Source organism: Camelus bactrianus, chromosome 7 (assembly GCF_048773025.1).
Source record: "Camelus bactrianus isolate YW-2024 breed Bactrian camel chromosome 7, ASM4877302v1, whole genome shotgun sequence".
Taxonomy (NCBI): domain Eukaryota; kingdom Metazoa; phylum Chordata; class Mammalia; order Artiodactyla; family Camelidae; genus Camelus; species Camelus bactrianus.
In genome coordinates this window covers 12,318,820-12,345,700 of record NC_133545.1, presented here as the reverse complement: position 1 = coordinate 12,345,700, position 26,881 = coordinate 12,318,820, and the positions used below count along the sequence as shown (strand labels likewise).

Genomic DNA, 26,881 nt, shown 5'->3' with positions numbered 1-26,881 from the left:
ATCTATGCTGCATGTGTGCTAGGTCATGTGTGCCTCTCTGGGCTCCTACACTGAAATCGGGACATTTCATAAAGTACAAATAAGAATGGGGTCAAAGAGGCAGCATCATAAGCTTTAGGACCTCCAAGAATTTTTATTAGCAGATCTTGCGAGGAGGTTCCCTCTTTTTGTGTGTACCTCTAATAAAAGTCATGGGCTGCTCGGGCAGGGGATGGCTCTATGGCTTCTAAGAGGAAGGGGGCAGTCTAGAAGAGTCAGGCCCGTGAGGCAAGAAAGGAAGTCAGTGGCAGGACAACAAATGGCCTCGGCCACCAGGTGGCACCACTGGCCAGCTTGAAGCGCAGTTCATCCAAGGAAGCCAGATCCTACTGTTCCCGTTCTTCCTTTCAGCCCAGATCTCCACTCCACATACCTGCCAGTCCTTTTCCCAGAGGACTCCTGCCCTGACACCCATGGCTAGCGTCTGTAGTGTCTGGAGGCATGGCCGCAGCGCTGCCCCCTTGACTCCCACACTTGTCCCCAGTTCTGCGCAGGAGAGCTCCTGGGTTCCAAGTCCTTGGTGGTGGCTCCTTCCCCGCTCCTCCTCTCCTCTTGGCTCCAGAGCAGAGAAGCCAGGAAGGATGAGCCAGGCAAAGATGGCATAGGGCAGGACAGAGTTTTCTTAGCCGTGGTGTAATAAAAAGAAAACCCAAATGCTTTTTTTTTTTTAATATCTAAGATTTTTTAAAAAATCAAAATCTCGAAAACCAACAACCCCAGCAATCCATTTGAATGTGCCTGGCCTCAGGTCCCATTTCCAGTGCTGTTCTGAAGAAGCGGCACCTTCTGGTGGCTCTGGGTCCTGGGGAGAGCCCAGCGGTGGCTGGAAACCATCTTGGCCTTTATCCCATGACCTGGGACAACCAGGGACCCAACATTTCAGAAAGGCCCCCAGGACTGTTTTTAAAACATGTGGTTGCACTAGGAGGAAGTTTTCCCATGAGGCTGGGTTGAGGGTTATTTCTTGTGGAGAAACTTCATTTTATTGCCTAAAAAAAGAAAATGAGAACATTTCACCAAGCAGACAAAGTTAAATCCTGCCCTTTTCACTTCAGATGTGGTGTGGACAACTGTGGCCTCCCACAGCACCCCCGGGAGCCTCCTCCTGGTGCTCAGGAGAAGTTGGGAGGATCCGCCCTGCCTGGTTGCCCCTTGCAGGCCTCATGCACCTCCCCAGTGAAAAGCCATCTTCCTCAGACTTGGAGTTCTGAAAGGAAGCATGTCAGAGCTGTAGACGTTGCTTCTGATATGATGACACAGGAAGCGCTGACTGGAACACATCCCTGAGCGCCAAGTGAGGAGAAAACTCCCAGCAGCTCGGGCCAGGGTAGGGAGCTGGAGGTGGGGGAGGCAGGCGGTCCCTCCCCAGGCAGCCGTCAGCCCAGGTCAGGCTCCAGCATGCCCCCTGCAGGTCCTCTGCGGGGATACGGTCGCAGCTGTTCCTCACTAGGGCCTACCCTCTCCTTCATCTTTTTCCGTTTTCTTCTCTCCCTTTCCCAGTGAGGGCCTTTTTGCTGATTCAACTGTAGTCCTTATAATTCTTACTTTTCCACTTTTCAGGGGCACTTGGAGGCTGGTCTAGTCTTTACTGCCAGACACCCTTCTCTGGTTCCATTCATCATGCCTCTAAGCCCAATTCCCCAGAACATTTAAGAGCGTGGGAGGAAATAGTGAAAGAACAGCAAGACAGCCAGGGGCCCAGGAAAGCAGGGAGGGGAGCATTTGTGTCCTTTGTTTATACTTTGGGGACAGATTAGAAGAGGAGGGTAAAACGCCGACTTGGCCCATTCAGTGCAGGCCTCCGAGCTCTGCATTATCAGGCCGCGGCTCCAGTGCAGAGAACGGGCCAACACCCCAGGGCCTGGAGGCTGCTGATGGGAATCAAGAGCCCTGGGTCTCACCTAGTCCCTTCAGGAACTTGTTGACACCGCTGTGTTCTCCACTGGGAAGTGTCTCCAGGTACTCTTGGGCTCGGACCTCAAACAGACCTGTTGACAAGAAAAATCCCAACCATTAGTTCCTTCTCTTTGTGCTTCTAAAAGTATCCATTTCTTTACTGCCATAGAAAAGAGAAACCTTGTTTCTGAGACGAAGCTTCTCCTATAAGCACGCTCTGAAGCATAAGATTTATAAGGGCTTTTATTGCCCTTATAATTGCCCAAGCTTGTGCAATAACTGTCTTTGGAAAGCTTTAAAGTTAGCTCGTACATGAAATCCTATTTTTATTCCACAAACACCTTCCAAGCATCTACACTGTGCCAGGCACGTGGTTTCAAAGCGAACCAGACGGTCCTGGCTCTGGGGAGCTCCTGCGGTCTTCCTTTCCCTTACGTTCTCCCATAAAAGGGCCCCTGGCCAAGTGGTTTGGCTTCCTGGGAACCTGGCTGCCATCTGTGAACTCAGGAGGGCGAGCAAGTCACTTCTGAGGTGCTTTCAGCTCTCCTCCAGGGCCAGTGCCTTAGGCACGCTGTCTTCATCACCCACTGATCTTCCATGGACAGGGGGCTCCTTCTGTGAACCCTGAGGAGCGAGAGTGAGGTAGGGGGATGGGTGGTCTCATGGAGAGATGGCCCACAGGCTCCCCAGGTCGGGGGACACCCGCTGTCCTACCCACCCGAGGCCAGCCCGCTGGGCATCCGCAGCCCCCACACAGAGTGGAGGGCATGGGCCAGCCTGTCCTGCTCCTCTACCCCATCCCCAGGCCCAGTGGAGGGGGAGGGAGAAGGGCAGACAGGACGAGAGGAGGCCTGAGGAAAAGGAGGAGAGGCACCACAGAGAGAGGAAGGAAAGGGTGTCCCTGAGAGTTTCAGCAAGCTGGAGAGAGTGGAACAGAAGAGAACTTGCCAACAGAAGCTGGAGTGTGGTTCTGGGAGAGGCGAGCAGAGGGGAAGAGACGCCTGAGGAGATGGCAGGATGTCAGGGCAGTTTCACCAGCTCAGAGGCGGCAAGAATGAACGTTCTCCAGAGGAGGCCACACGCAATTCCGGCTCCCGTCTGTGCCCTGGGTCCTTTCTCCCTGCTCATCACCCCCGGGATCTGGGCCTCTCGGGCTGCCTCAGCCCCCAGCAGGGAAGATGTCCCTGACCTTTGGCATCCTGCCGGCGCAGCTCCCGCTCCTGGATGAAGCCCCGAAACGTCTGGGTCTCCATGAAAACCTCCAGGAACCGGCGGAGGCTCTTGGAGGAGACGGCTTTGCGGAAGGCCTCTCGCTGCAGAGTCCTCTCCTCGCGCTCGCCCGCCGTCAGGAACAGCGAATAGTGGCCCACGATCTCCACGAAGAAGCGGACAAAGGCTTCAGACACCACCTCGTTCAAGGGGCTGGACTCAGGGCCTGAGCAAAGTGGGGAAGGACCAGGACCGGTGAGGGCGGCGGGCTGAGGCAGAGCCTCTGGGACAAGCCAGTCAGTAAAACAGGGAACTGCTGGCTCCCTGGATGGCAAACTGTAATGATCCATGAAGAAGGTTACCCACAGTGAGCAAGTCATTTCTTCTCCGCCTTTAAACAGATATCTGAGGGCCAGAACAGGGGAGGTGGGAAAAGCTTTCCCCACAATTCACTGTTACAACGAGGTCCAGAGAAAAGGGTCGAGCCCCAGTCTCTCTCCTCGTACATGTCTCTTGTCCATTTCCCCACTTAACCCAGTGCCCAGTGGGACATGCCCATAGTCCATCTGCTCCCTGACTCTAATGATGGAAGGGGGAGGCGCAGTCTGGGAGGTAGTTGGGCATTTACCACGCTTACAGTCCGGGGGCCTGTCATCCTGGTCACTAGCCAGGTCATTCCTCTGTTCCAGAATGTGTTCCAGGGCTACCTGAAGCTTCCGGGGCAGAATGGAATCCTCGTCATCCATCTGTAAAGCAGAAAAAGCAGGTGGGCCATCTCCCTAGCTTCTGGGGGTGGTGGCTGCATCCTGGCCAGCAGGACACATTGATACACTGCAGGGCAGGCCTGGCACAGTTCCTGGTTTAGTGGAAGGAACACAACTTGGAACCAGAGGTCTGAGGTTTGAATCATGATTCCACTTTTTACAAGCTATGTGAGCCTCAGTTTTCCCATTTGTAAAATGGGTTCCTAATCAATATCTACCTCATTGTGAAGATTGAATGTTGTATATAAGATGTTGAGGGGGGAGAGTAATCGCTCAGTGGTAGAGCACATGCTTAGCATGCATGAGGTCCTGTTCAATCCCCAGTACCTCCATTAAAAAAAAAAAAAATATATATATATATACACACACACATATACATATACACATAAGATGTTGATGGAAGAAACTGAAGATATAAGTAAATGGAAAGATACTCTGTGTCCATGGGCTGAAAGAATTAATATTGTTAAAATGTCTTTACTACTCAAGCTATCTATAGATTCAATGCAATCCCTATGAAAATTCCAATAACATTTTTCATAGAAATAAAAAAAAAATCCTAAAATTTGTCTAGGACCACAGAAGACCCTGAATAGCCAAAACAATTTTGGGAAAGAAGAACAAAGCCAGAGGCAGCATAATCTCTGATTTCAAACGTTATCACAAAGCTATAGTAATCAAGACAGCATGGGACTGGCATAAAAACAGACACATAGACAAATGGAGAGCCAGAAATAAACCCATACATATCTGGCCAAATAATATTTGACAAGAGAGCTAAATATTCAGTGGAGAAAGGACAGTCTCTTAAATAAATGTTGTTGGGAAAACTGGACATCCATATACAAAGGAATGAAATTGGACCCCTATCATGTAACACTCACAAAAATTATGTGGATTGAAAAAAACAGATTAAAGATTTAAATGTAAGACCAGAAACTGTAAAACTACTGGAAGAAAACATAGGTGACAAGCTCCTTGACAGTGATTTTGGCAACAGTTTTTTTGGATATGACACCAAAAGCACAAGCCACAAAAGCAAAAATAAACAACCGAGAATACGTCACACTAAAACGCTTCTGCACAGCAGGACAACCAACAAACTGAAAAGGCACCTACAGAACGGGGAACACATTTGTAAGTCATTTATCTGATAAGGGGTTACTATTCAAAATACATAAGGCACTCATACAACTCAATAGAAAAAAAATAGGCAAAGGACATGAATAGACATTTTTATAAACATGTATATATATACACACACATACACACAATGGAATATTATTTAGCCATAAAAAGAAGGAAATATCGCCTTTTCTGATAACATGGAAGACCCTGAGAGCATTATGCTAAGTGAAGCAGATCAGACAGCAAAAAATAAATCCTGTGAGTTCTCATTTGTATGTGAAATCTAAAAAAAATGAACTCATAAAAATAGAGAGTAGAATGTTGATTACCAGGGACTGAGGGGTGAAGGAAATGGGGAAATGTTGGTCAAAGCGGACAAATTTCCAGCTATAAAGTGAAGAAATTCTGGGGAATGTAATGTATAACTTGGTGACTATTGTTAACAATATTGTATTATATACTTGAAAGCTTTTACGAGTATAGATCTTAAATCTTATCACCACACCAAAAAAAGGTAATTATGTGAGGGGATGGAGGTGTTAACTAACCGTATTGTGGTTATAATTTCTCAGTACATACATATATCAAATCATCGTGTTGTGTACATCTTAAGCTTACATATGTTATATGTCAATAATACTAACGCTGGGAAAAAAAGATTAAATGCAATACAATTACTTTGTGAAAGTGTCTGGCACCTAGTGGTTACTCAGTAAATGATTCCCACTGCCACCTCCCCTCCACCGCCCCGCCACAAAGGGTGACTAGTTCTAATCAGGGGCCGTTGGTCAGGGCAGATAACCAGTACGATTCAAAGCTGGCTTTATGATCTGGGTCTCAGAGCAGGAGGGCCACAGGCCTACCAGGATTGCCTTTGGGAAGTGAAAGTAGATGAAATTAATGATAAAAAATGGCATTAACATGCATAACTTTTCAGTGGCCACTCCAAGTTTAAAAGCAGTCCTTCAGAATGCCCAGAAAACCTTAATGTAATGATACTTTGCAGGATCTGACAGGAGTTAGGCCTTTCTGGCAAGTGACAATAAAAAATTAAATGTGTATTACTTTCTCTGATAATAAAAATAGTTTATGATCATTATAGAAAATATATGAAAGTATTAAAAAAATTTAAAATCATTCATAATCTGTCTCTCTTTCAGTCTCCCACCTGAAGACAACCAGCATTAATGTTTTGGTGAGTTCTCCTTTTAATCTTTTATAGAGTTATATATATATATTTTTTTTTTTTCTTGTTCTTACCCTTTAAAAAAAAACAAGATCAGCAAAATAATGTATATAATTTTGCATTCTGATTTTTTCCACTTTATATTGTATGTCATGAAATTTATTATCAAACATTATTTAAAAGCATGTTGAAAAAGACAAGTGTTTATAGTTACAACCTATACAAAGATTCTAATTGTTAGGAAACCATTCTGTGACAGAACACGTGCCAATCAATCCTTTGTCCAAATCTCTCCTCTTTGGCCTCTGCCTCCTTCCCTGTCCTCAGTCCAGCCCTGGCCAAGGATCGCCCAAGCCCGCCAGCCTGTCTTGCAGTCCCAAGCCCACCCGGGAGCCTTTTCAGAGCTGGAAAGCTGAGGCCCAAACAACAAAGAGATGAAAACAGACAGAGCGGTGGGGGGAGGCTGGCCTTCTTACTCACCTGTCTGAGGAACCGATTGTTGACGAGGTCAACCACAAGGACCTACGGGAAGAAGAAAAGGGACTATTATTGTTACCAGGGCACCTGGCGTATAGAGATGGACTCAGCCTTCTTCCTTCTTGGCAACCAGAGAGGCAGCTGGGGTGGGGGTGGAGTGGGCCACTTGTGGTTTCCAGACATCGCCACTGTAGCCACAGTGATGAAGAGGGGAGGTGGGGGAAAGGGCTCCTCAGAAACACATGCTTTCAACACTGTTACCGCAGGCTGGGACACGTGTGGGCCCCAGGCTGGACTCCCTGCCCTGTTCCTGGATGGGCTAAGGCAGAGCCTCTCAGACTGTTCTTTAGTGTGTGAGTTCCTGAGGTGGTGACAGAGGCTAGAGCCCGTTTGTTCCCATTTCACGCAACTCTGCAACTCCCCACCCCAGCACCCCCCCTTTCCTTCCAGCTACACAAGCAGCCTTGTCATTTCTCTCAATGGGGTAGGAGGAGAGAGGCCCAGAGGACTGGGCCCGTCCGAACTGTAAGTCCTGCTGCAGGTGCTGGGCTTCCGGGATAAAGCGCCTTTTCCCTCCCTCCTCACTGGGACCCCAGGCCAGAACTAGGGTGAAGCGAGTGAGGGGCATGGGGTGCAGAACTTAAGGGGATGCTGGCCCATGGATCATGCAAGTGCCCAGTCTCAGGCCTCAGTGTAGGCCACTGGCTGTGACAGAGGATGAGCAGAGGGCCGGGATGGCCACCACGATTCCACCAACAGCTGGAAACATGGGTTCTAACACATCCCAGAGACCGTGCCCAGGAGCTGACGGAGTGCTCTGCTTCCTTCTCTCATACACTCCTGGGCTGAACTGAGCCCTGGTAGGGATTGCAGGGTACCCGGGCAAACGGTGCAGTTCACAAAGCCACACTCGAAGAGCTGAGTGTGCAGGTGGATACTGAATGGGACTTTAGGACTATCTGGGCAATTAGAGGAGCTGAATCTGGGGACATGGGGAGGATGTCAGGGCCAGGCGCTCCCCTGGGGTTCAGGACTGCACAGCATCATTTAGTCTTCATCTGACTGCTGGGAATTCTCAGTACACAGGGACAGAGACTACTTAGAGAAAGGGGCTGGGACTAAGTAACCATGGAAATTCCAAGTAGGGCTTTCCTCACTCTGGATGCTAACTTGAAAATCCAGAACTTGATCATTAAAAACATTTTGGTTGTTGTCTTTTTAACTGACATGAAAAAGGATCTATTTGTAGGAGCACAGTCTTGGTCAACTTCGTTATTAGTCCAAAGATAACTTCTTCCCTCGGCGTTGAGGGGTAGAGGGGAGAAGGATAGGGCAGATGACTGTTTATGGGTTATGTATTTTAAAATCTGGTTAAGTTGATTTCTACCCTTCTCAATGGGTGTTCATGGCATTTAGAGGGGAAATGGAATCTGCGGTCACGGGGGGGGGTCTCCTGAGGCAGACTTGGAAGGGAGGAGCAGGGGTGCTAACTGACAAAGCCTTGGGGACCCCTTGCTCCCCTGACCACTTGCTTGCAGAACCTTAGCCAACACCTCCCCTCTGCTTCTGCTCCCCACAGGGAGGGCACAGGGGACACCCCCAGAGCTCACCTCTTCCAGTGGCAGCTCCCTGAGCAGTGGCAGTGAGCTGGTGAGCAGCCCGATGAGGAACGGGGTCGGTGAGCACACGATGTCTATCATGGCAGGTGGCAGCACCGGGATGTAAGTGTGCTGCCAGGTGAAGGGGTAGATGGCCGCCACCATCGCGTGGCAGCACTTGGACAGGGTGCTGCAGTCGGGAAGAGACGGGGAGAAAGGGCCGGTTCAGGGAGGGTGTGGAGAACGGGCCACTCAGGCTCACAGAGTGGGCAGCGTCCACGGAAAGAAATGTTCACACTCCACCCCCCAAGCCCCACTCGCCCCCAACACACCCAAAACATCTTTTCTCATGGGAGCTCCTTCTCTTTTTGAAGATGCTTTGTATCCTAAGACATGGCCTCTCAGCCAAGTATCAATACGTAGGTGTGATGCGGGAAAACAGGGAAATCCTTTAGTATTCACGTGCAGCCCTCCACTCCAAATGACTCAGCTGTGTAACAGTAAAACTCATGTACAGTTTCTTCTTGCCCAGAATTCAAAACATAGAAAAAGAACATTGAGAAATATTCGGAGTCTCTCTTAAAGGATGATCATAATGTAGTCTTTTATAGGCAAACGCTGGGCCTTATTAATCATGATCCACAGCGCTTTGCACGGTGCCCGGATTCATGCTCAGTTTGTTGAGTGAATGGGTAGATTTTCTGGGATCATCACTTTGACATCAGTTCTACCTGCTGCAACGCAGTGACGACTGGTGGGCTCCCAAGATGGGTGGGTCCGGATTTCTCTACTTCCTTGCAATCATTTCTCAGTGCTAGCGAGCCTGCTTAAAGCAGTTCCCTCTCCTCTCACTTTAATATGCTGTTTCTAGGATGTTATGGGATTGGAAACTGTAGAAGCTTGTTAGAATAAAGCAACGTAAGAATAAACGTAAGAATAAAGCAAAAATGAGGGCCTAGTGGAGCCTCCTGTGAATGTACTGAGTCATCTTCAGGGCGTGGGCCCTGTAACCAGCATTTCATTTGTTAGGACAACTTCTGAACGTTTGCCTTTGTTCTCAGTTGTGCTCTGTTTTCGTAAAGTTGCAAGGAAGCTGAGTTCTGTATAGATGAATGTTCCTTTACTGGGTTCCCGTGATGTCCGGCACCTATAATCTCACTGTCATAAAACTTTTCTGAGCCCATTTACAAAAAAATCACTTAGCTCTGGCTTACTTAAGGAGAAAAGAGGTAGATTAAAAGCTATTGGCTAGCAAGTAATTTAAACCAGGCAGAAAGAGACAAATATTGTATGATGCCACTTATATTAGGGACTTAGGAAAATTCATAGAGACAAACTAGGACAGAGGTTAGCAGGGGCTGGGGGAGGGGAAGTGGTGCACTGCTGTTTGAAGGGTACAGTTGAGCAGGAAAAAGCTCTGGAAATGGACTGTAATGACGGTTGCAAACACTCGGAATGTACTTAATGCCACTGAAGTGTACACTTAAAAATGATTAAAATGGTAAATCTTATGGTTATGTATTTCACCACAATTAAAAAAAGCGACCCTCACCCAAATCATTTAGCTTCCTCTGAATCTAGTGAGTTATTCTGAATCTAGCATCCCCTGAGACATCTTTAAAATCTACACTGGTGCTCTTTTCCATCCTGCCCCCATTTGGGGGCCCCTAACCTAATAAGGGTAATGCTGAATCTTGTTCACTTATCAGCATGTCTCCTAACCTTCCTGTTCTCTGTCTTAGCAAATAATCAATCTCCTAATGCTCCCTGGAGTCATGAAATGCCTCTTAGTAGCATACCATCCACAGATTTCACTGATATTTGGTCTTGCCTTTTCTTTCAAACGATCGCCCCCAAAATAAGAAAGATGCTCTCCCAACATTTTGTTTCTGTCACCATAATACCTTCTTAATCAGCTGAGTAAGAATGAGACAGAAAGTTAGGACTCATTCCAAGGAGAGCAACATCAGTAATTCAGCCAGCAGCTTGGGGTGAAGTGACTTCTGAAAGTAGCTTCCTGAAAAGTAGAGAAGCTTTTTTTTTCCTAAGGCATCACTTTCTCCCAGATATTCAAGAATGTTGATACTGCTAGTGAATTGCTTACAATTTGTAGATCCCTGAATGTGATGAATTCACTTCGTTCTAAAACTTTTTGATTTTAGGACAAATCTGTATTCTGGCCAGTTTACAAAACAGACCTGCCAAGTACTATAGGTGGGAGGTCATGACTTAGAAAACTAGAAGGATGTTAACATATAAACAAGGAGAGTTGTGTCTAGTGCAGGACCCATTAATGGGTCCTGAAATAATTTCAGTGGGTTGTTATTAGCATTAAAAACAACAAAAACAAAAAGAATAGAATAGAAAATAAGAGAGTGTGCTTCATTTTCCCCCCGGTTGTAAATAACTATCTGTGTGTATTATGTGGGGTGTACACTGGGTCTGAATGTAAAATGTATTTCTCATTGCAGACTGCAGTAAGAAGGCTTGGAAGCCAATGATATGAGCTACAGAACTGGGGGGTGGAGGCAGGTAGACAGTGATGGTTGAGTTGGAATTTGGATATGTTACATGTTTTACTGGGATGCTGGGTTTCATTTCCTAGTGACTAGACAGAGTCCCTTAAAAGAGAGCCTTAGAAGGAATTCCCTGAATGAAGCCTTGTGTATGAAATCCACCTCTTTTTATAGCACATTTTTATAAGTTCCTAAATATTATTGGGAGAAAGAGTCGATCATGTGATGGTCTGGATGCTGTCATCCTGGGTCCCTTCAGCAAGTGAAACTCTCACTTAAGTCAATTCACTAAAGAAGAATAAAAATGCAGTACTTGTGTCTGAGTTTTTTCTTTCTTTCTTTCTTTTTTTTTTTTTTACATTTCAAAGTTGCGGTTTAAGAATTTTTGACTCCAGGGAAGTTTTAGAATTACAGAATTTTAGACTTGAAGAGATTTTAGAGTGCATCTTCTTTTGAATTTTACAGCTAAAGAATCCGAGGCTGTAAGAGATGAAGGTAACCTCTGCATTCAGGGTGGGGGCAGGGTGGGGAGGGAAGAGTCCTGCAGACGGAAGGAAGTAAAAGAGATAAAAGGCTGAGGAATGGAGGCACGAAGAGGCGCAGCGAGAAGCCTTTGGGGTTTTCTCAATCACTGCAATAGAAAAATCAATCTGTTTAACTTTTTTTCCCAACTCAAAGAAAAGGCCTTCTGCCCTTTTGCTCTCTTTTGGCCTCAACCCTAGAAGGAGAAAGTATAGAGGGTTTCTCCCGTCTCTCTGCCGCTGCGGCACTTTGTGTGTCCTGGCTGGAGCCCCGTGCTGCCCTGCTGTGCCGGGGGGCGGGGGGGGGGGGCCGCCCGGGTCAGCTGCGGTGAGTGTGAACCAGCTGGATGGGGAAGGCCGCTGGAGCAAGTTTAGAAAAAAATGATAAGCAATGCCAGTGCTAGATACACAGGGCGGGTAAATAAATGTTACAGAAAGAAATTCATTCATTTAATCGGAAGGCAGGGAGTTAAAGGACAGTATTCAGTTTTGATGGGTACAAATGACAACTCAACTGGGGCACCTGTTGGCCATGTAAGTAGGTGCTGCCACTTGATTACTCCTAAGAATTGGTTTGTTTGTTTGCTTTATCAATGGTCTGACTCGCTGTTGCAGCTGGTTCCCAATGTCCTACGCCTGGTTCCCCTGCTGCCTTATTAGCTGGCACATGTGGAGCACAGAGCGTGGGGAGCAACACGACCGGCAGGCAGTGCTGGGCGGGGTGTCATCCCTCTTGCTCTCCAGCCCACGCCAATGTTCTAAAAAAGTTCTGCCTCTTGAAACACTGCAAGGAAAGGTCAGATTCTGCAAATAATACAGCTAGTGGCAGCTCTTCCCCCAAAATAAATGGTAGACGAGTAAAGAGGGGATTATTCTGAGTGTAGCCCTAATGAAATTTTATTCCCCAACTCATGAAGGTTAGAGGAACCTTCCATGGGGTGTGGGCATTGCTAGGATTGGTGGTTTCTCAGAAATGTGCCAAGAATAGTCTACGCATGGTTTTGGGGATACTAAGGTTGACTCTTCAAGTTTGGCTGTAGCCTTAATGAGTATCTGCTGGTTGGAGAAGAGGCAGCATTTCTGAAGGAAGTCCTAAGAAGAGAGCCCTGGCAGCTGGCTCGCATTACAGTTGGGGTGGAGGAGAGGAACGCCAGGGCCCGCAGCTGTGATCAATTTGTACAAAAGCGAGGGAGGGAGGAGATGCCCCAGTGGGAGGTTAGCTGGGCCACAAGGTTAAAAGATGGGCACAGGTGAGAAGGGTCAGGTCCCAGAATGCTTTGCTATTCGGTGGTGGTTCCTGAGGGTTGAGGCATCAGTCCAGAGACATCAGGATACACTTTGTGAGTGCTAGAGTTCTCCTGCATAAGACGCTTTGGTTCTGGTTGCTACTAACCCCTTGTGCCATATGTGGGGTTACTATGCTCAGCAGCCTCCCAACTCACCTAGGAACCAGAAAGAATCAAGCACAGAGCTTTCTCTAAGATGCTACCAGAAAAGTAAACAATGAGTTTCCAGAGTTAGACCCCAAGAATTTGAGGATGAGCACATCAGCATGCTTTGGCGTTCCAAGCAAAGTGTCTCTTGGTGCATCACTCCTAGGAACATGAGTGAAAATAGGTAACTCTGATCTGGTCTGGTGCCTGGTGAGACCTAGTGGGAGGTGGATGTCAGCATGCAGTGGCTGCCGTATTTCCATTACTGTACTTTCAAACTCTGAAGTAATGTCATCAAGTTAAAAAGAGCACAGGCTGGGCCTCAAGAAAACTGAGTCTGAGGGGGAGGGTACAGCTCAGTGGTAGACTGCATGCCTAACATGCATGAGGTCCTGGGTTCAATCCCCAGTACCTCCATTAAATAAAAAAATAAATAAGCCTAATTACCTCCCCCTACCCTCCCCTGCCAAAAAAAGGATTAAAAAAAAGAAAACTTGAGTCTGCTACTCCCTGTGTGATCTCAGCTAAAGTCTTTCTCCAGGCCTCAGCTTCCTCATCTGTAATGTGAGGAAAGCAGGCTAATTTTTAGTGTCCTTCCAGCTTTAACATCTACAAACTACAAACTACAGGAGACAGAGAGAGCCAGGAACCGGAAACAGGAGCCAGGAGCTGGAAATAGGTGAGAAACGAACCTCGGCTTGTCACTGCAGGGTAATTCTCCAGCTCATTAGTGGAGACAGGACGGAAGAGCAATGGTGATAACTCATTCTGAGGAACCAGCAGATACAAGTGTCGGAGAGTCTTTAAGCTGCCGCAGTCAAGCCCCCAAAAGACTACACACAAAGCTGGCACAGCCTGGGAGGGACCTGGCTCGGAGGGAGGGACCTGGCTCGGAGAGAGGAACCGGAGTAAGCTTCCAGCCCGCGGTTCTGTTAGTGATGGGTTTGGAGTTGAAGGCAATTTGTGGTTATGCTATTGTCTAAATCTTGCTTCAAATGTTATCTTCCTGGTATTCACAGGCAAAATAGATAGTTAATGCTCAATATGTAATCAGTCTGATGGCACTGTGCTATTACAACTGCATTTTCCATAGGACTTTGCTGAATTAAACGTTATCTCTAAGACTCTGTCAGCCTCTCCGAGGACATCTGAAGTTGTGTTCTGGATGCCAGACTATTGGCAAGATGGCCCCGGGTCGCACTTTCGGGTAGGCCTTGGCAAACTCACCTGCCTGGAGAGAGCACGCTCACAAGGCCAACCTTTTCCTGAGACAGCAAACATTGCCGGTGCAACTGATTCTTCATAGGACATGGGACCCCTTTTAAGCTTACAGAAACTGGTTAAAAATGAACCCAAGGGAGCCCACAAGATGAAGGTGCACAGCTACACGTGGACTTATTTGTGTAGTTACTTCATGTCAAGGCCAAGGTTCAAACTCTATTATTCAGCAAGATTGGACCGCCTAATCCTACTTGTCCTTAGCTAGAAGTCTGTCATTCAGCTTCTGGTCTTAACGCACTCCAAAAAGATAAAAAGTACATTTCTTGAATATTAAAAACTTTGTCCCGTCTAAAACTTTTGTACACATTGTTTATGTGCAGCTCTGATTTTATTATTCAGCCTAGCCTGTACATTTAGCTAAAACTTTGGGAACTGAAATTAATAAGCTAAAAAACAAAATGTTTATCATCAGGGAAATGAAGAAAAGGGTATAGGAAAATATTTATTTGGGTTGTTATGACAACAGAACAAGCTATCACAACAAAATTCTTTCTTTTCCATCTGCCAAACTTTGGCCTGACAGTTTTAAGAAACACTCAATGTCCACCCTAAAGATGAAACAGAGCAAAAATGTTATTCTAAATTTGATAGATTTTTGGCTCAACTTAAAACTCTTTAATAACTCATGCAATATTTGCCACAACTCCCTGCTATTTCCTCTTGCAGTGGGCAGATGCACTAGTAACAATTAGTAAGTGAATTATGTGGTGGGGAAGGGCACTGATGGCAGTGACTACAGGCCTAAAGCAAGCTAACGTCCACTCTGGGATCTCACAAGGCCACTCGCTGAGTTGGCGGCGTTCCCTGTTCTCATGCCCTGCTCTGTGGTCTTGAGAAGACTGGGGCTACAGATGGAAATCAGGAGAGGCCGGCTTCTACTTCTGAGCAGGGCTAGAAATCAGTGCACGTACAGCCTGGAGAGAGTGGGGCCAGGTGATGAGAATGAAAGGACCAGCAGGAACTTACGCTGCAGGCTTTCTTCATAGACTTTTCCAGGTCAGACAGCTTGGGGCCAACCACTTGTTTGTCACAGCCTGGCCCCAAAACACTTCCATTCCCTATAGCCATTTTCCCATAAGTCAGAACTCAGTGGCCACTCCTTCCTCCCAAGGGAATGCCCTTAAGCGGAGCAGGCTGGGGAAGAGAAGGTGGGTTCCAGCTTTCTCACTAACTTCACACGCACCACACTCTTTGGTGGCGTTGCTGTGCTGTGCTCATTAGCTAGGTCCCCGTCTCACGTGGGAGCAGGCTTCCTGTGCTGGCTTACTGGGCCTGTTAGGGGAGGGGGCACATCTGAGGTTAGAGAGACCCCAAAAGAGAAGGCTGAGCTGAGTACCCCCCAGAAGTAGGCAGCTGTAGCTGCAAGAGGAGGTGTAGATGCTGCCCCTGACTTCTGAGCGCCGTCTAGAGCGGAGGCCTGGGAATCCCGTGACAGCAGATCCACACATGGTGAATGTGTATCTTTAACCCAAATAAGGTGAAGAGGGGCATGAGATGAGCACTCAGTTACCTCAGCCTCTCACCAGCTCCGACGTGCCCATGGTTAGAATCCCTCTAAGGCAGGCAGTGGTAGCAGGGACATGCTGTCCAGAATCAAATCCCCTGGCACTTAAGGGTGGGGGTGGGGAGATGTCTGGTTTGGGGGCTGACTTTCCCTCAGTACCATGTTCACAGAATCACAGAGCATCTGAACTGGAGGGATCCTGTGGAAATTACACAGTCTACACCCCCACATTTCACAGCTGGGTAGATGAGGTGGTCGTCCCCGGGGACACATTGGAAAGCACAGGGTGCCTGAAGGGGATGCGTCCTGGGTCAGGAATGGGGGCTTAGCAGGTTCTGGACCAGGATTTCTGGGAGGGCAGACACTAAGCAGCACAATTCCAGGAGGCCTGGAGACCCCAGCCCACGGAGTCAGAGTTCCAGAACTGGGAGAGACTGGGGGTCTCCGAAGAGTCCACCTGCCTCACTGGGGCCCCGGCTGGAAAGGCCAAAGGCTGGAAGGGTGGGTGGGCCCTGAGGAGAAAAGCACAGATGTCTTAGCTTCTTCAGGAGACAATTCTGGCCTACCTAACTACCAAGCACGAAGGGGGTCCTAATGGCTTGTTTTTAAAAAGACATTCCTGATGTATTTCTGCAGACAGACAGCACCCCAGACACTGCCCCCACCCCACCCCCAGACCACGGCAGCCTCCAGAGCCAGCTGCCCAAGTCTGAATCCCAGCCCTCCTGCTGACAGCTTCCTTGAGCAAAGTGACAACCTCTTTTAGTTTCCTACGAGTAAAGCCTATCTGACTGAGCTGTTGAGATCCTGAAAGAAGGCAGGGCAAACCCCTGGCCAAGCCTGGTGCAGGAGCGACGCTCGGTGCGCCAGCTCTCACGTCGCGTGGCTGTCACTCTCATCAGGTTCGCTCTCTTCCTGCCTCCAAGCTCTAAGGGCCCTTCTTTCTTTATTTTCCCACTTCTTCAGGTCTGCGTGGGGCTTGTATTGAATGGAAAGATTAATTTATTGGGCAAGAGATGGAACACTTGGAGCCCTTTGTAACAGGAGAATCATGGCTGCCTCTGGGGACACACACCAGAGCCCTAGCAAGTCAGAGCTACAAAGGCTGGGCACAGACAAACCCTTGTTTCCTAAATGAGGAGACCCAGGGCCAACAGCTGAGCATGTTCAGGCTTCCTCCCTACTCTAGGAAGGCCCCTCCTGCATGATGAGAGATGGCCGTGCAAGTCTGAATGCTGGAAAGGGTCTAAAAATGTAACTTAGGTATTTTATACACACATGCACGCACACACACAATAGTCAGTGCAGCATGGCCTGGCTCTGGACCCAAGGAGGGCACCAAAATTATCCACGTTACTGCTCCCTCCTCCTCCTCTACAAAAATCCCATCTCCTCAGTGCCCCATGTCTGGCAGCTGCTGCAAAAGAAGACACCTAGAGGGCAGTAAGCGCCCTATGCAAGCGCCCACAGCTTGCAGCGGCCACAGCTGGCATTTCACCCCTCTGAGAGGTGTTTGCTGCTCCAAGAGACTAACCCTATCAGGGTGGAATCCCAAGCACCATGGGAGGGGAGGTGAGGAGAGGAAGTCCCTCCAATCAGACCCCCGTGGTGACCTGTCTCCTCCCAGAGCAGGAGAAGAGGGGGCTGGGAGAACCAACCAGGACAATGAAGGGCCGGGTCCGTTTTTGGGGTTGGGGTCCCTTCATGTTCTGTTGTCTCATTACAGAAGCTCTGTGTGAGGGCCCAGAGTCTAACCTGTCAGCTCAGAAATCTGTCCGGGGACAAGGTAGTGGGGGCCAAGACCCTTCCCAGACATCTTTGTCATAAGCACTCCCAGGTGTTATGGTGCCCCGAGCCTCTGACATGTGCCCTCTGCTGCCCTTCAGGGGTGCATCTGTCTTGGATGAGGCTCCCCTCCCTTTCTGTTCCCACCTTCTCTTTCTTTGTACCTTGATGAGAAAAATGGACGGTACTTTCTGTTCCTCTTCCCGCCAAAGAAAGCCTGGGTCGGGGTGGGGGACACACCTGGCTGGCCTGCTCCTCTCCAGCCACACCCATCTTCTCAGACGTATTCTCAGGCTGGACCCTGCCTGAACCTAACATCTTCAATCCAGAAGCAAGCGCCTCAAGGGACCATTTCCCCCTCCCCACTGCTGCTGGGCCTTTCTGAGATCACTTTCCTTCCTCCAAAGTAAAGCCTGAGAATTCTACAACTAAAGATGGTGGGGGAGTGGTGGGTGGCTGGGGCTTCCAGAGGATACAGACAGTTACTGTGAAATCTGATCCCTGTCACTGAAGGGTTATTACTCATCCTTAGCTTCCAGGGCCCCGACCTTGAGAACTCTCTGGTCTGAATTCCCTAGTGCCCAGGGAGCTTGGAGAGCTGCCCAGCACCCAGCACCAGCTGCAGGCTTAGAGGCTGGGCTTGCTTCCTGAGCTGACAGAAGAACACAGGGAGTACAGTAACTATGACATTAGAAGTGAACAGCTAACTCAAAAGCAGGGTGGGAGGAGTCTGGGAATAGCCAAGTGGCTGCCGTCCAAAGAGGAACGTCACCAAGGTGACCAGATGGGCTGCGGCGGCGAGAAGGCTGGATTCCACTTCCCACCGTGCCTCCTGATGGACTCCACTCGCACACATTTTGTCTTTTCCATTCTTCTTTCCCTTTTCTTCTTCCTCCCTTTTGTCTTCCAGAGTTGGGAGTCATATTTCTTCTCCAAACCACAGTTCTTCGATTTTTGTGTTTTTGGCATTTCTTCTTTCCAGATGGACTCTCGGGTTGGCCTCATCTGCCTTCTCCTGGTTGGCTGGCCCCTCTCTAGCCGGGCCCCACAGTCCAGCCCTTCCTGCGTTGCAGCCAGGACTCGTGCATCTGTACCCTCAGTCCCGAAGCAAAGAAGGCTCTGATTCAGTATTTTGAAATGATGAAAATGCCAGGAATTCTTTTTTTTTTTTTAAGTTCAGAATTAACCCAAATCCCTATTTGCATCTCCTTCAGGATCTTCTGTGATATACGACCTGGGCTTTGCAATCACTGACTATGACCATTAGGGTGTGGAGCATCCGACTGGGCAGTGAGTTTGTGTGTGGGACTCTCTGAGATTTATTTTAATATTGAGAGGAAGAGATGCCTTTGCCTATGCCTGGGGTCTCCAGCATGGCCCTGCAGCTCTCCTGTGATGGGGCCCTGCCACTTCCTGGCTCTCCTCTCAGCTCAGCTACAGTGAGCTGCTTTGCAGTTCCTGATGGTGATGCTCTTGGCCTCCCCTGTCTCCTTGCCTTTGTACAGACAGCTCCTTTTGCCTGGAATGTGCTCCCTACCTGCTCTTCATCTTAAGACTCAGGGAACTCACCTCCTCTGGGAACAAGCACCCTCCTTGGTCTCCAGAACATACCGCCTCTACAACACGGCACTGGATTTACTTCTCCATTCCCCGCCTAGACTGAAACCTCTCTGAGGACAGCTCTGTGTGCTTTACACCTGTTTCTCTAGCACGTGGTAGGCTGCCCAACAAAAAGCGGAGCGCGTGAAAAGTAGGCCAAGTACCGGGCAAGCAGTGCACAGAAGTGCAGGCTCGCCTCACCTTACACCACCAGCGGGCCGCACAAACCCCCAGTCTTAGCTGCCCGCTGGTTCGCATTCCTACCTCGGAGGAGCTTCCTCTGCAGTCCTAGGCAATCACTGCCCTGCACATTCCAGACAGTGCGAGACCGACTGTCGTTCACTTTAGCAGAAGTAGCCAAGGTTGGTACCTGAGCTTGTCTGCGATGAAGATGACCCTCCTTTCCAGAAGCAGGGAGGCAAAAACACAGAGCAGGTGTCGGACGCTGAGAGAGGAAAAGAGAGACTCAAAGTCCACATGTTCGAGTCGGGAGTCCAGAGGGCGGCACAGTTCGATCACCTGCCAGGGAACAGGAGCAGCCATGAGGAGGGGCCCTGCCTGCTCAGTTGGGCCTCTCACAAGCATTGCAGGCCTGGGGCTCCAAGGTCCTCAGCAGAGGTGACCCATTGCCGGGGGAAAGAGGAAAGAAAAAAAAGGAAAACAAGAGGGATTGAGAAAATAAAGATCCCAGGAGACCAGGGAAGAAGGTATGTTTGGGAGGGACACAGTCTCACAGTTGACTATGAGGACAGTTTGCATGGAGGTGGGGGAGAGGATGGCAGAACCAGTGGCTCTTGGCCCAAGACGGCTGCAAGCTCTCCCCATCAATGACATATCTGGACCCGGCACAGGGGGTTTCTATGACTGTTGATGTCCTGTCAGTTGCAGTCCTACAGGAAAGCATCTCCATCTCACAGGGGACACTACCTGCTGGAATGGGAACCACAGGCTCATGCAGAAGGACTAGCAGATCCAAGACTCGCCTCCTCTGGAAGGTGATTCCTGATGAACTCAATCCCAACCAATCCCTTCCTGATGACGGGTCTTTCAGGGTGTATGCTTAGCGTGCGTATCTTCTCATTTGTGCTTGTTGAAATGTTCCTGAGTTCATTTCAAGTCACTACTCATGTGCATGTTTTTCTCTTGAAATAGCTGACTTCTTCGCGGTGAGTGGAGACTGGTTCTTACTCTCAGCATGGCACCTGCCTGGTGCTGCCCATACAGTGGGGCTCACTACTAAGGTAAACATCTCCACGGACAAGCCACCTGCATCTGGCATGGGGCAGTTTAGGATTCTCCAGCAACAGGGAGACTACTCCTCTCTGTGCTGGCAAGTTGGGTTGTTCCAGAATTTACCAGACATATCCTCATCTTCCCCTGTCTCCAGAATTGACCTGCTTTTCTGAGGGCCTTTAGAACTGGACACTCAAGGCTGAATGGGATCTGCCTTCTGATGCCCACAGAGCCACATACAGGGAATGAGAAGGATGAATACAAGTTCTGGCATCAAATCCCAGCCCAGCCAAAGAAAGGGACATGCTTCAAAGTCTGGAATGAATAAAAAGTAGTACCTGAGCTTGTCTTCCTTGAAAAGAATCTGTTTTACTATTAAGAGAAGCTAAGGAAGTTCAGTGCAGGTCCCTAATCTGCGAGGCCAACATCATGGAAGAAACACTGCACACTGCTATAGACCTGGGGGCTGCTCTCTGAGCCAGGATCCTGGGCTGGATGGAGGGGACTGAGGGTGGAAAGTACGGTGCTCTCATGGATGGGTGGTCTGGGCCAGTCTGAGGAGCAAGAAGACATCAACGAACGTGACAGCTCACTGAAAGCCAGCGCCTTGGACCCCAGGCGCTTGGCTGTCTGAGGGACTTACCTCAGTTCCAGATCCTGGCAAGAAGTTCTTGACAATGATGGTTTTGCCCAGGGCTGGGAAAGGGGCTTCCATGACGCTCCTCATGAGAGGCTGTACCAGGGCAGGAGAGATGCCTCGTCGTTTTTCCACCTCATCCAGGATCTGCAAGGGTCAGAAAGCAGCTCAGCTTCCCCGAAGCCAGGTCACTGAGGGGCGGCTCTGCTCCTGACGAAGAGGGCCTGCTGCGGAGACTGAGGGACTGTGGGGAAGCCCTGCTGGCCGTGTCAGGCTGCACTTACAGTCTCTTTCACCCCGTGCGTGTGGCCCCAGCTCGCCCCTCTGCGCTGCCACTGCTTTTCCACGTGACTGCGGTTCCTCCCACTAAAGAGATGAAGTGTAGTTCTTTGCCCCCTTGACTTTGAAAACTGTCCTATTTATCACATGGGTTTGGCCACGTGACTTACTGGATTACAATATGCACTCTCAATGAGAGGAATGAGGAATAGTGCCCTCAAGGGGGTAAAAATTGGTTTTGGGGATGGTGGTGAACAAACTTACATATTATGAGGGTCTGTTGCCTTCTAAGGGGCCACAGTACTTAAACAGATCTGTGATATATCCATGGAATTAAAACTTCTCTGGGGAAGTAGCCATTAGGGAAATGCAAACCAAAACCAAATGAGATACCACTTCATACCCATTAGGATGGCTGTAGTGAAAAAATAGGTAATAGGTATTGGTGAGGAAATCGAGAAACTGCAACCCTCATCCACTCCTGGTGGGAGTGTAAACTGGTGAAGCCCTGTTGGAAAACAGTCTGGCAGTTCCTCAGAAAGGTAAACACAGAGTCACCACACAACACGGCAATTTCACTCCCAGATGTTTAACCAAGGAAATGAAAACATATGTTCACATGAAAATGTGTACATTAATGCTCATAATCGCATTATTCACAATCATCAAAAATGGAAATAACCTAAAATGTCCATCAACTGACGAGTGACAGACAAAACGTGATATTCATATTACGGGATGTTATTCATTCCATAAGGAATGAAATGCTGACTCATGCTACAACATGGATGACCTTTGAAAACACTATGCTAAGTGGAATAAGCCAGATACAAAAGCACAAATATTGTATGATTCCATTTACATGAGATTACCTAGAGCAGTCGAATTCACAAAACAAACAGAAAATAGAATGGTGGCTGCTGGGGTGGGGGGAGGAGGGAATGGGGAGCTACTGTTTAGTGGGTACCGAGTTTTGCTTCGGGGAGATGAAAAAGTTCCGGAGATGGATGGCGGTGATGGTTGTACAACAATGTGAATGAACATAATGCCAATCAAATGTACACTCAGAAATGGTTAAAATGGTAAATTTTATATTATGTATATTTTAGTGCAATAAAAAGAACATAATAGAACAAAAAATTAAAAATAATTTCATGAGGAGGGGAGTCAATTAAGGGAAAAAAAATCTAAAAAGGATGCTTAGGGGAGCAAAAATGAAAAAAAGGTTGAGGAACACCAGGCTGGTAGAAAGAGGCAGAAGTGACGTATGCAGTTCTGGGCTGAGGAGACCTGCCCTGTGTGTTTCTGCCTGCCCTCTTGTGCCCCTGCCACAGCCATGAGAGAAGCACGCATGGGACAATTTACTGTCTAAGGAAGATCAGGTCCCTGAATCCAGACTTGCAGCCTAAAGCCCAGACCAGCCAGCCTAGATCACCAGCCCCTAGCCTACTAGCAGCATAGGAGGGAGCCCACAGAGACCAGTGAGCTGACCCCAGCCGCCTACCCCTCTGCGAGAATACATGACAGCTGCTTTAAGCCACTGAGGTGTGTTACGTAGCAGTGCTACAGCTGTATCACCTTCCTTCAGAGATTCTGAGAGCTGTTCTTATCCACGATTCCTCTTTCTGTACTAAAGGACAATTTGCCATTTCAGTCACCCTTGTTCCTCACCTAGAAATAGCCTGAGTTCTTGAAATCAGTTAGCCAAAGCTCTGTTTCTGGTTCTATACTGAATATTTGCTGTGTGGTCTTTGGCAAGTCTTCATACTACATTCCTAAAAAATCTGCGGTCACAAAACTGACATGAAAATGCAGGATCGTGCATCACACGAGGATGTTAGCATGTTTACTTGCCCTGCATCCGTGGCCCGTGACACAGCCATGAAGCTTATGCGAACTCCAAAGCCACCTTGGGTGCTGGGCTAACTCACATGAGCCGTTTTACTCCTGGCATTCATACGCATTCTCACAACAACAAAGACTGCGATCTAGAGCCTTATTTCCATGCTTAAACAAACCCATGTGAAAGACTGGCATAAGCAGCGATGCATAACTGTGCTAGAGCTTGTCAATGACCGAATGTAATGTACAAGGCTTACCACCTTAGGTGGAGTGGAGGTAAGACCACGACTCAGAGTACACTGATACCATTAATTATTTCAATCAGACTTGCATATAAGTACAAGTTCTACCACGCCAAGAGGTCACACTACATAGTACAACTCGGGCCTCCTCTGAATTCAGGTAGCAGGTGGGCAGATTTTTGTTTCAGAATGCTTTTAGGAAGTGCTGCTTACATCCATGGACAGTAAACCCAGGACTTCAGTTCCCCAAAAGAAATCTCAGACTGAAATAAATGCTCAAGAACGACTTAAAATAAATTCATGGATTAGATATTCATGTCTGGTTAACATAGGAAGCAAATGATACCTATTTCTTGACATTAGCATCATATAGCTTAGTAATTATCTCCTGCACACCAATCTGGAAGACTGGGGTAGATGAGTCAATTCAACACAGCAATTCCTATGTCTTGATATTTTGGTTCACTTTCCAAAAAAAGGACCAAATTATATTAAGATTTTGATAGACTTAGAGCAGTATTACAATAATAAATCTCTCACACAACAGATATACACACACAACACATATATACAACATATATTATGACAAGAGACAATGCTTAGAAGAAGGAAAGTAAAACACATGGAACATTCTGGGAAGACCCTCTGCCTCTCGCATCCTCAATTGTAATTACTTTGACCCCCTCCCCTCTGCCCTACTTTCTGTGTCTTGACCTTCATCGACTCTTATTTCCTGTCCCAGTGATTGCAGAATAGAGTAGGCTCAAGGAAGGGCGGAGGAGGAAGTGGGAAGGAAAACAGGTGGAGAATAAGATGATAAACACTGGAAGTTGGGGTGTCTCCTGCGTCCTCCTGGGCGCTGCTCTACATTCTCCTCCTCCCTTCTCTGAGGTCCAAGTTCTCACCTTTGAAAAGAGGCTGAAGCATCCCAGGCGGCTCACGATGCAGTAAACTTCAGGGAGACGCTTTCCTTTGCCACCAGGCTTTTTGGAGTGAAACACAAGGAAATGGGTGTTACCAGCTCCAGGGAAGGAAAGACACCAGATGTTTCTGACACGATGCTATTGTGTACCAGACATTTCCACACACCATAGCTTTTTTTTTGGGGGGGGGGTAATCTATTTATTTTTGGAGGAGGTACTGGGGATTGAACCCAGGACCTTGTATATGCTGACCATGAGCTCTACCACTTGAGCTATATCCTCCTCCAACACACCATAGCTTCTGAAACTCAGTGAGGTAAGTAGTTACTAATACCCGATCTTATAGGTGGAAAGCACTTCTGGTTACATAGTACATATCTCCCAAAGGGACCAAATCAAGAGTGCTGTGCACATAGTAGGTGCTCAATGTGGCTTATAGAACCATAACATAAGAAGGCTTAACTTGTTTACCCAAATCACTGTAGTTCCTCCCAAGGAGTTACCTTGAGGCCACATGTTTATTATAATAATAATTCCAAATGAGAAATCACTTCTGAAAATTCTTTTTGGAAACTGATTTTTAAGCTAGTTTTCAAAACAAAAAGGAAATCAATCTCAATACTTAAACTCTGAAGTAATTATATCAACAAAATTTATTACCCACTTAACTTTTTAAAATTATTACCCATACTTTTTATTCACTAATTCAGCAAATATTTACTGAACAGCCACGATGTGCCATGCATTATTCTTGACTCTAAATTATATTAGCCTATTTATAAAACTAAAATATAATCTCAGTGGAAAATGATTTGCCACTACTGAAGATTCTCCCGAAAATGGCCCTCAAAAAGAGAAGTGCTAAACTGTTCTGGCATAGTCATTTCATTGGAATAAGCTCCTGAGTTTTAACGGTTAATGATCTGAAGGAGACAAGTTGTTTGTGGTGTGAATAATAAAAACCATCCTTCTCCTGCCCTTACGACTATTAGGAATGTTCTTTCTAAACTGTCAAGGTCTATTTAGCACACTTTATTAGAAAAGACATTTGGCTTAAGTCTTTTATTTGCCCTGGAAAACAATGGAGAAAATATTTTCCTCCCCAAGGAGACAGACACTGTTACCATTTAAGACTCAGGTGGGCCCCCAAATACTCCTCCACATTTTTAACTACCCTGATTAACTTGCTACACCTCCTGTCCCTTGTCTTGCAGCACATGGTGAATGAAACCTTAGGAAGCCAGCTCTGGCCCCGCACAGGGTTCTTGCTGACTGAGAGCAGGATGTACTAACCAGCAGTCTTCGGCAGTAACCAAACCTTCTGCTCCCATCTTCTCCAGTTAAGACAAATGAGAATGTTTCACTGGGGTTGGGAAAACAAAAGTGTGTTACAAAGCAAAACAAAACAAAAGACACATCGCAGTAAGCAACCAGGGGACATTCTGGAGGAGGCTGTCAAAAAGGGCTGCTCTCTGTCTTGCTTGTCCCACTCTGTGCTGCGACTCTGGTCACCTACACCTTCAGAGTCTATGTCAGGGAGAGGAAGATCTAAAGTGTCAATGCATCCTGAGAGGATGTGAGAAATTTTCACCCGTAGCTCTCCTATAGTTCTATCACCTGGCCATCCTATCACACAAACACAGCAGTCATTACTGGGCCTCTACATGGGGAGCCTGAGAGGGAGGTGGCATCTGCTTATCAGGGATGTGACTCAGCAAGGGAGCAGGTGAAGAGGGGACAGCTCTCCCAGGCACTGTCTGTTCACAGCCAAGGCTTGGACTGTCCTTCAAGACAGCTGGGCCAACTTCAAGGAACTTAGTATTCCTTAAGTGCTTAGGATTTGGAGCCTCTTGAGTTTGGTCAATTGCTAAAACATCTGATAGTAAAAATATCGGTATCCAACAACATGGGTTAGAGCAGAAATGTAAACTCACCACAACCTGAGTAACAGCTGGATGAGCTAATGAAGAAATGTTTCCAGAGCATGGACAAGGACTGGTGACGGGCAATATCTTCCCAGGCTAAGAAAATATTTTCCCGTCACGATAGCTTAGGGACCATATTCCCAGATGGAACGGGAGGTCCAGGAGTCTGCATACTTAGCAAGGTGATTCTTGTCTTCAGAGAAGTTTTAAAAACTCCCATAGGGGAGCTTTCTACCCTTGGGCCCACCAGGATCACGTGACAGAAGTGACCTGTTGGGTCTGCCACCTACGACCCCCTCTAGTTCTCGCTTTAGTTTTTGTGGGTGGAGAGGGGCGATGCCAGCACCTACCTGGTAAACTGCTGGACAGGTGTCCAGTCCTTGGCGTCAGGGAAACAGAATTGGGGGATAGCCTTCAGTTGGTCCTCAGCTTCTCTCATGAACTTGAAAGACCTTTCCAACTGCAGGGAGAAGGGCAAGAGAGGGTTGGAGAATCAACCCCAGCATTGGAGAGTGAGGCAGATGCTTGGCGAGATCACGTCTCGCACCTTCCCGCAGTCTGACTGCCACCTTAACCTCCACTCTTGAGGAGGGTTTGCAGGTGAGTCTGATTGGGCTTTTTTCCCGAGTAGTTCCAACTATAGTATCATAGTGGAAGCAAAAAAAAAAATAGTGTACTTTAGAGAAACATTCTCTATGCCTAATATTCTGGAATATAAATATTTGAAATCAATCAATTAATTATTTAAATTGAAGTACAGTTACAATGTGTCAGTTTCTGGTGTACAGCACGTCATAGTCATAAATATGCATGCATGTATTCGTTTACATATTTTTTTTCCATTAGAGGTTATTACAAGATATT

The 26,881-nt window shown here is 47.6% G+C and overlaps 1 protein-coding gene across 7 annotated transcripts in view; it reads right to left on the bottom strand.

Annotated features, from left to right (window-relative positions):
- Window positions 1-693: 693 nt before the first annotated feature.
- Window positions 694-26,881, bottom strand: part of DENND2A (DENN domain containing 2A) — an 84,694-nt gene continuing 58,506 nt past the window's right edge. For 5 of the 7 annotated variants that reach the window (XM_074366913.1, XM_074366914.1, XM_074366909.1 and 2 more), the window contains 11 exons: window positions 26,368-26,477; window positions 25,386-25,455; window positions 24,075-24,152; window positions 20,813-20,953; window positions 19,307-19,455; window positions 8,310-8,487; window positions 6,703-6,744; window positions 3,773-3,890; window positions 3,125-3,370; window positions 1,941-2,027; window positions 694-1,028 (listed from right to left, as the gene is read on the bottom strand). In XM_074366913.1, the coding sequence (XP_074223014.1) occupies window positions 997-1,028; window positions 1,941-2,027; window positions 3,125-3,370; window positions 3,773-3,890; window positions 6,703-6,744; window positions 8,310-8,487; window positions 19,307-19,455; window positions 20,813-20,953; window positions 24,075-24,152; window positions 25,386-25,455; window positions 26,368-26,477 (1,251 nt within the window). In that variant the 3' untranslated portion in view covers window positions 694-996. Of the gene's footprint in view, window positions 1,029-1,940; window positions 2,028-3,124; window positions 3,371-3,772; window positions 3,891-6,702; window positions 6,745-8,309; window positions 8,488-19,200; window positions 19,456-20,812; window positions 20,954-24,074; window positions 24,153-25,385; window positions 25,456-26,367; window positions 26,478-26,881 lie in introns of those variants that run through there. The other 2 variants (XM_074366911.1, XR_012508053.1) reach the window with 2 other exon arrangements.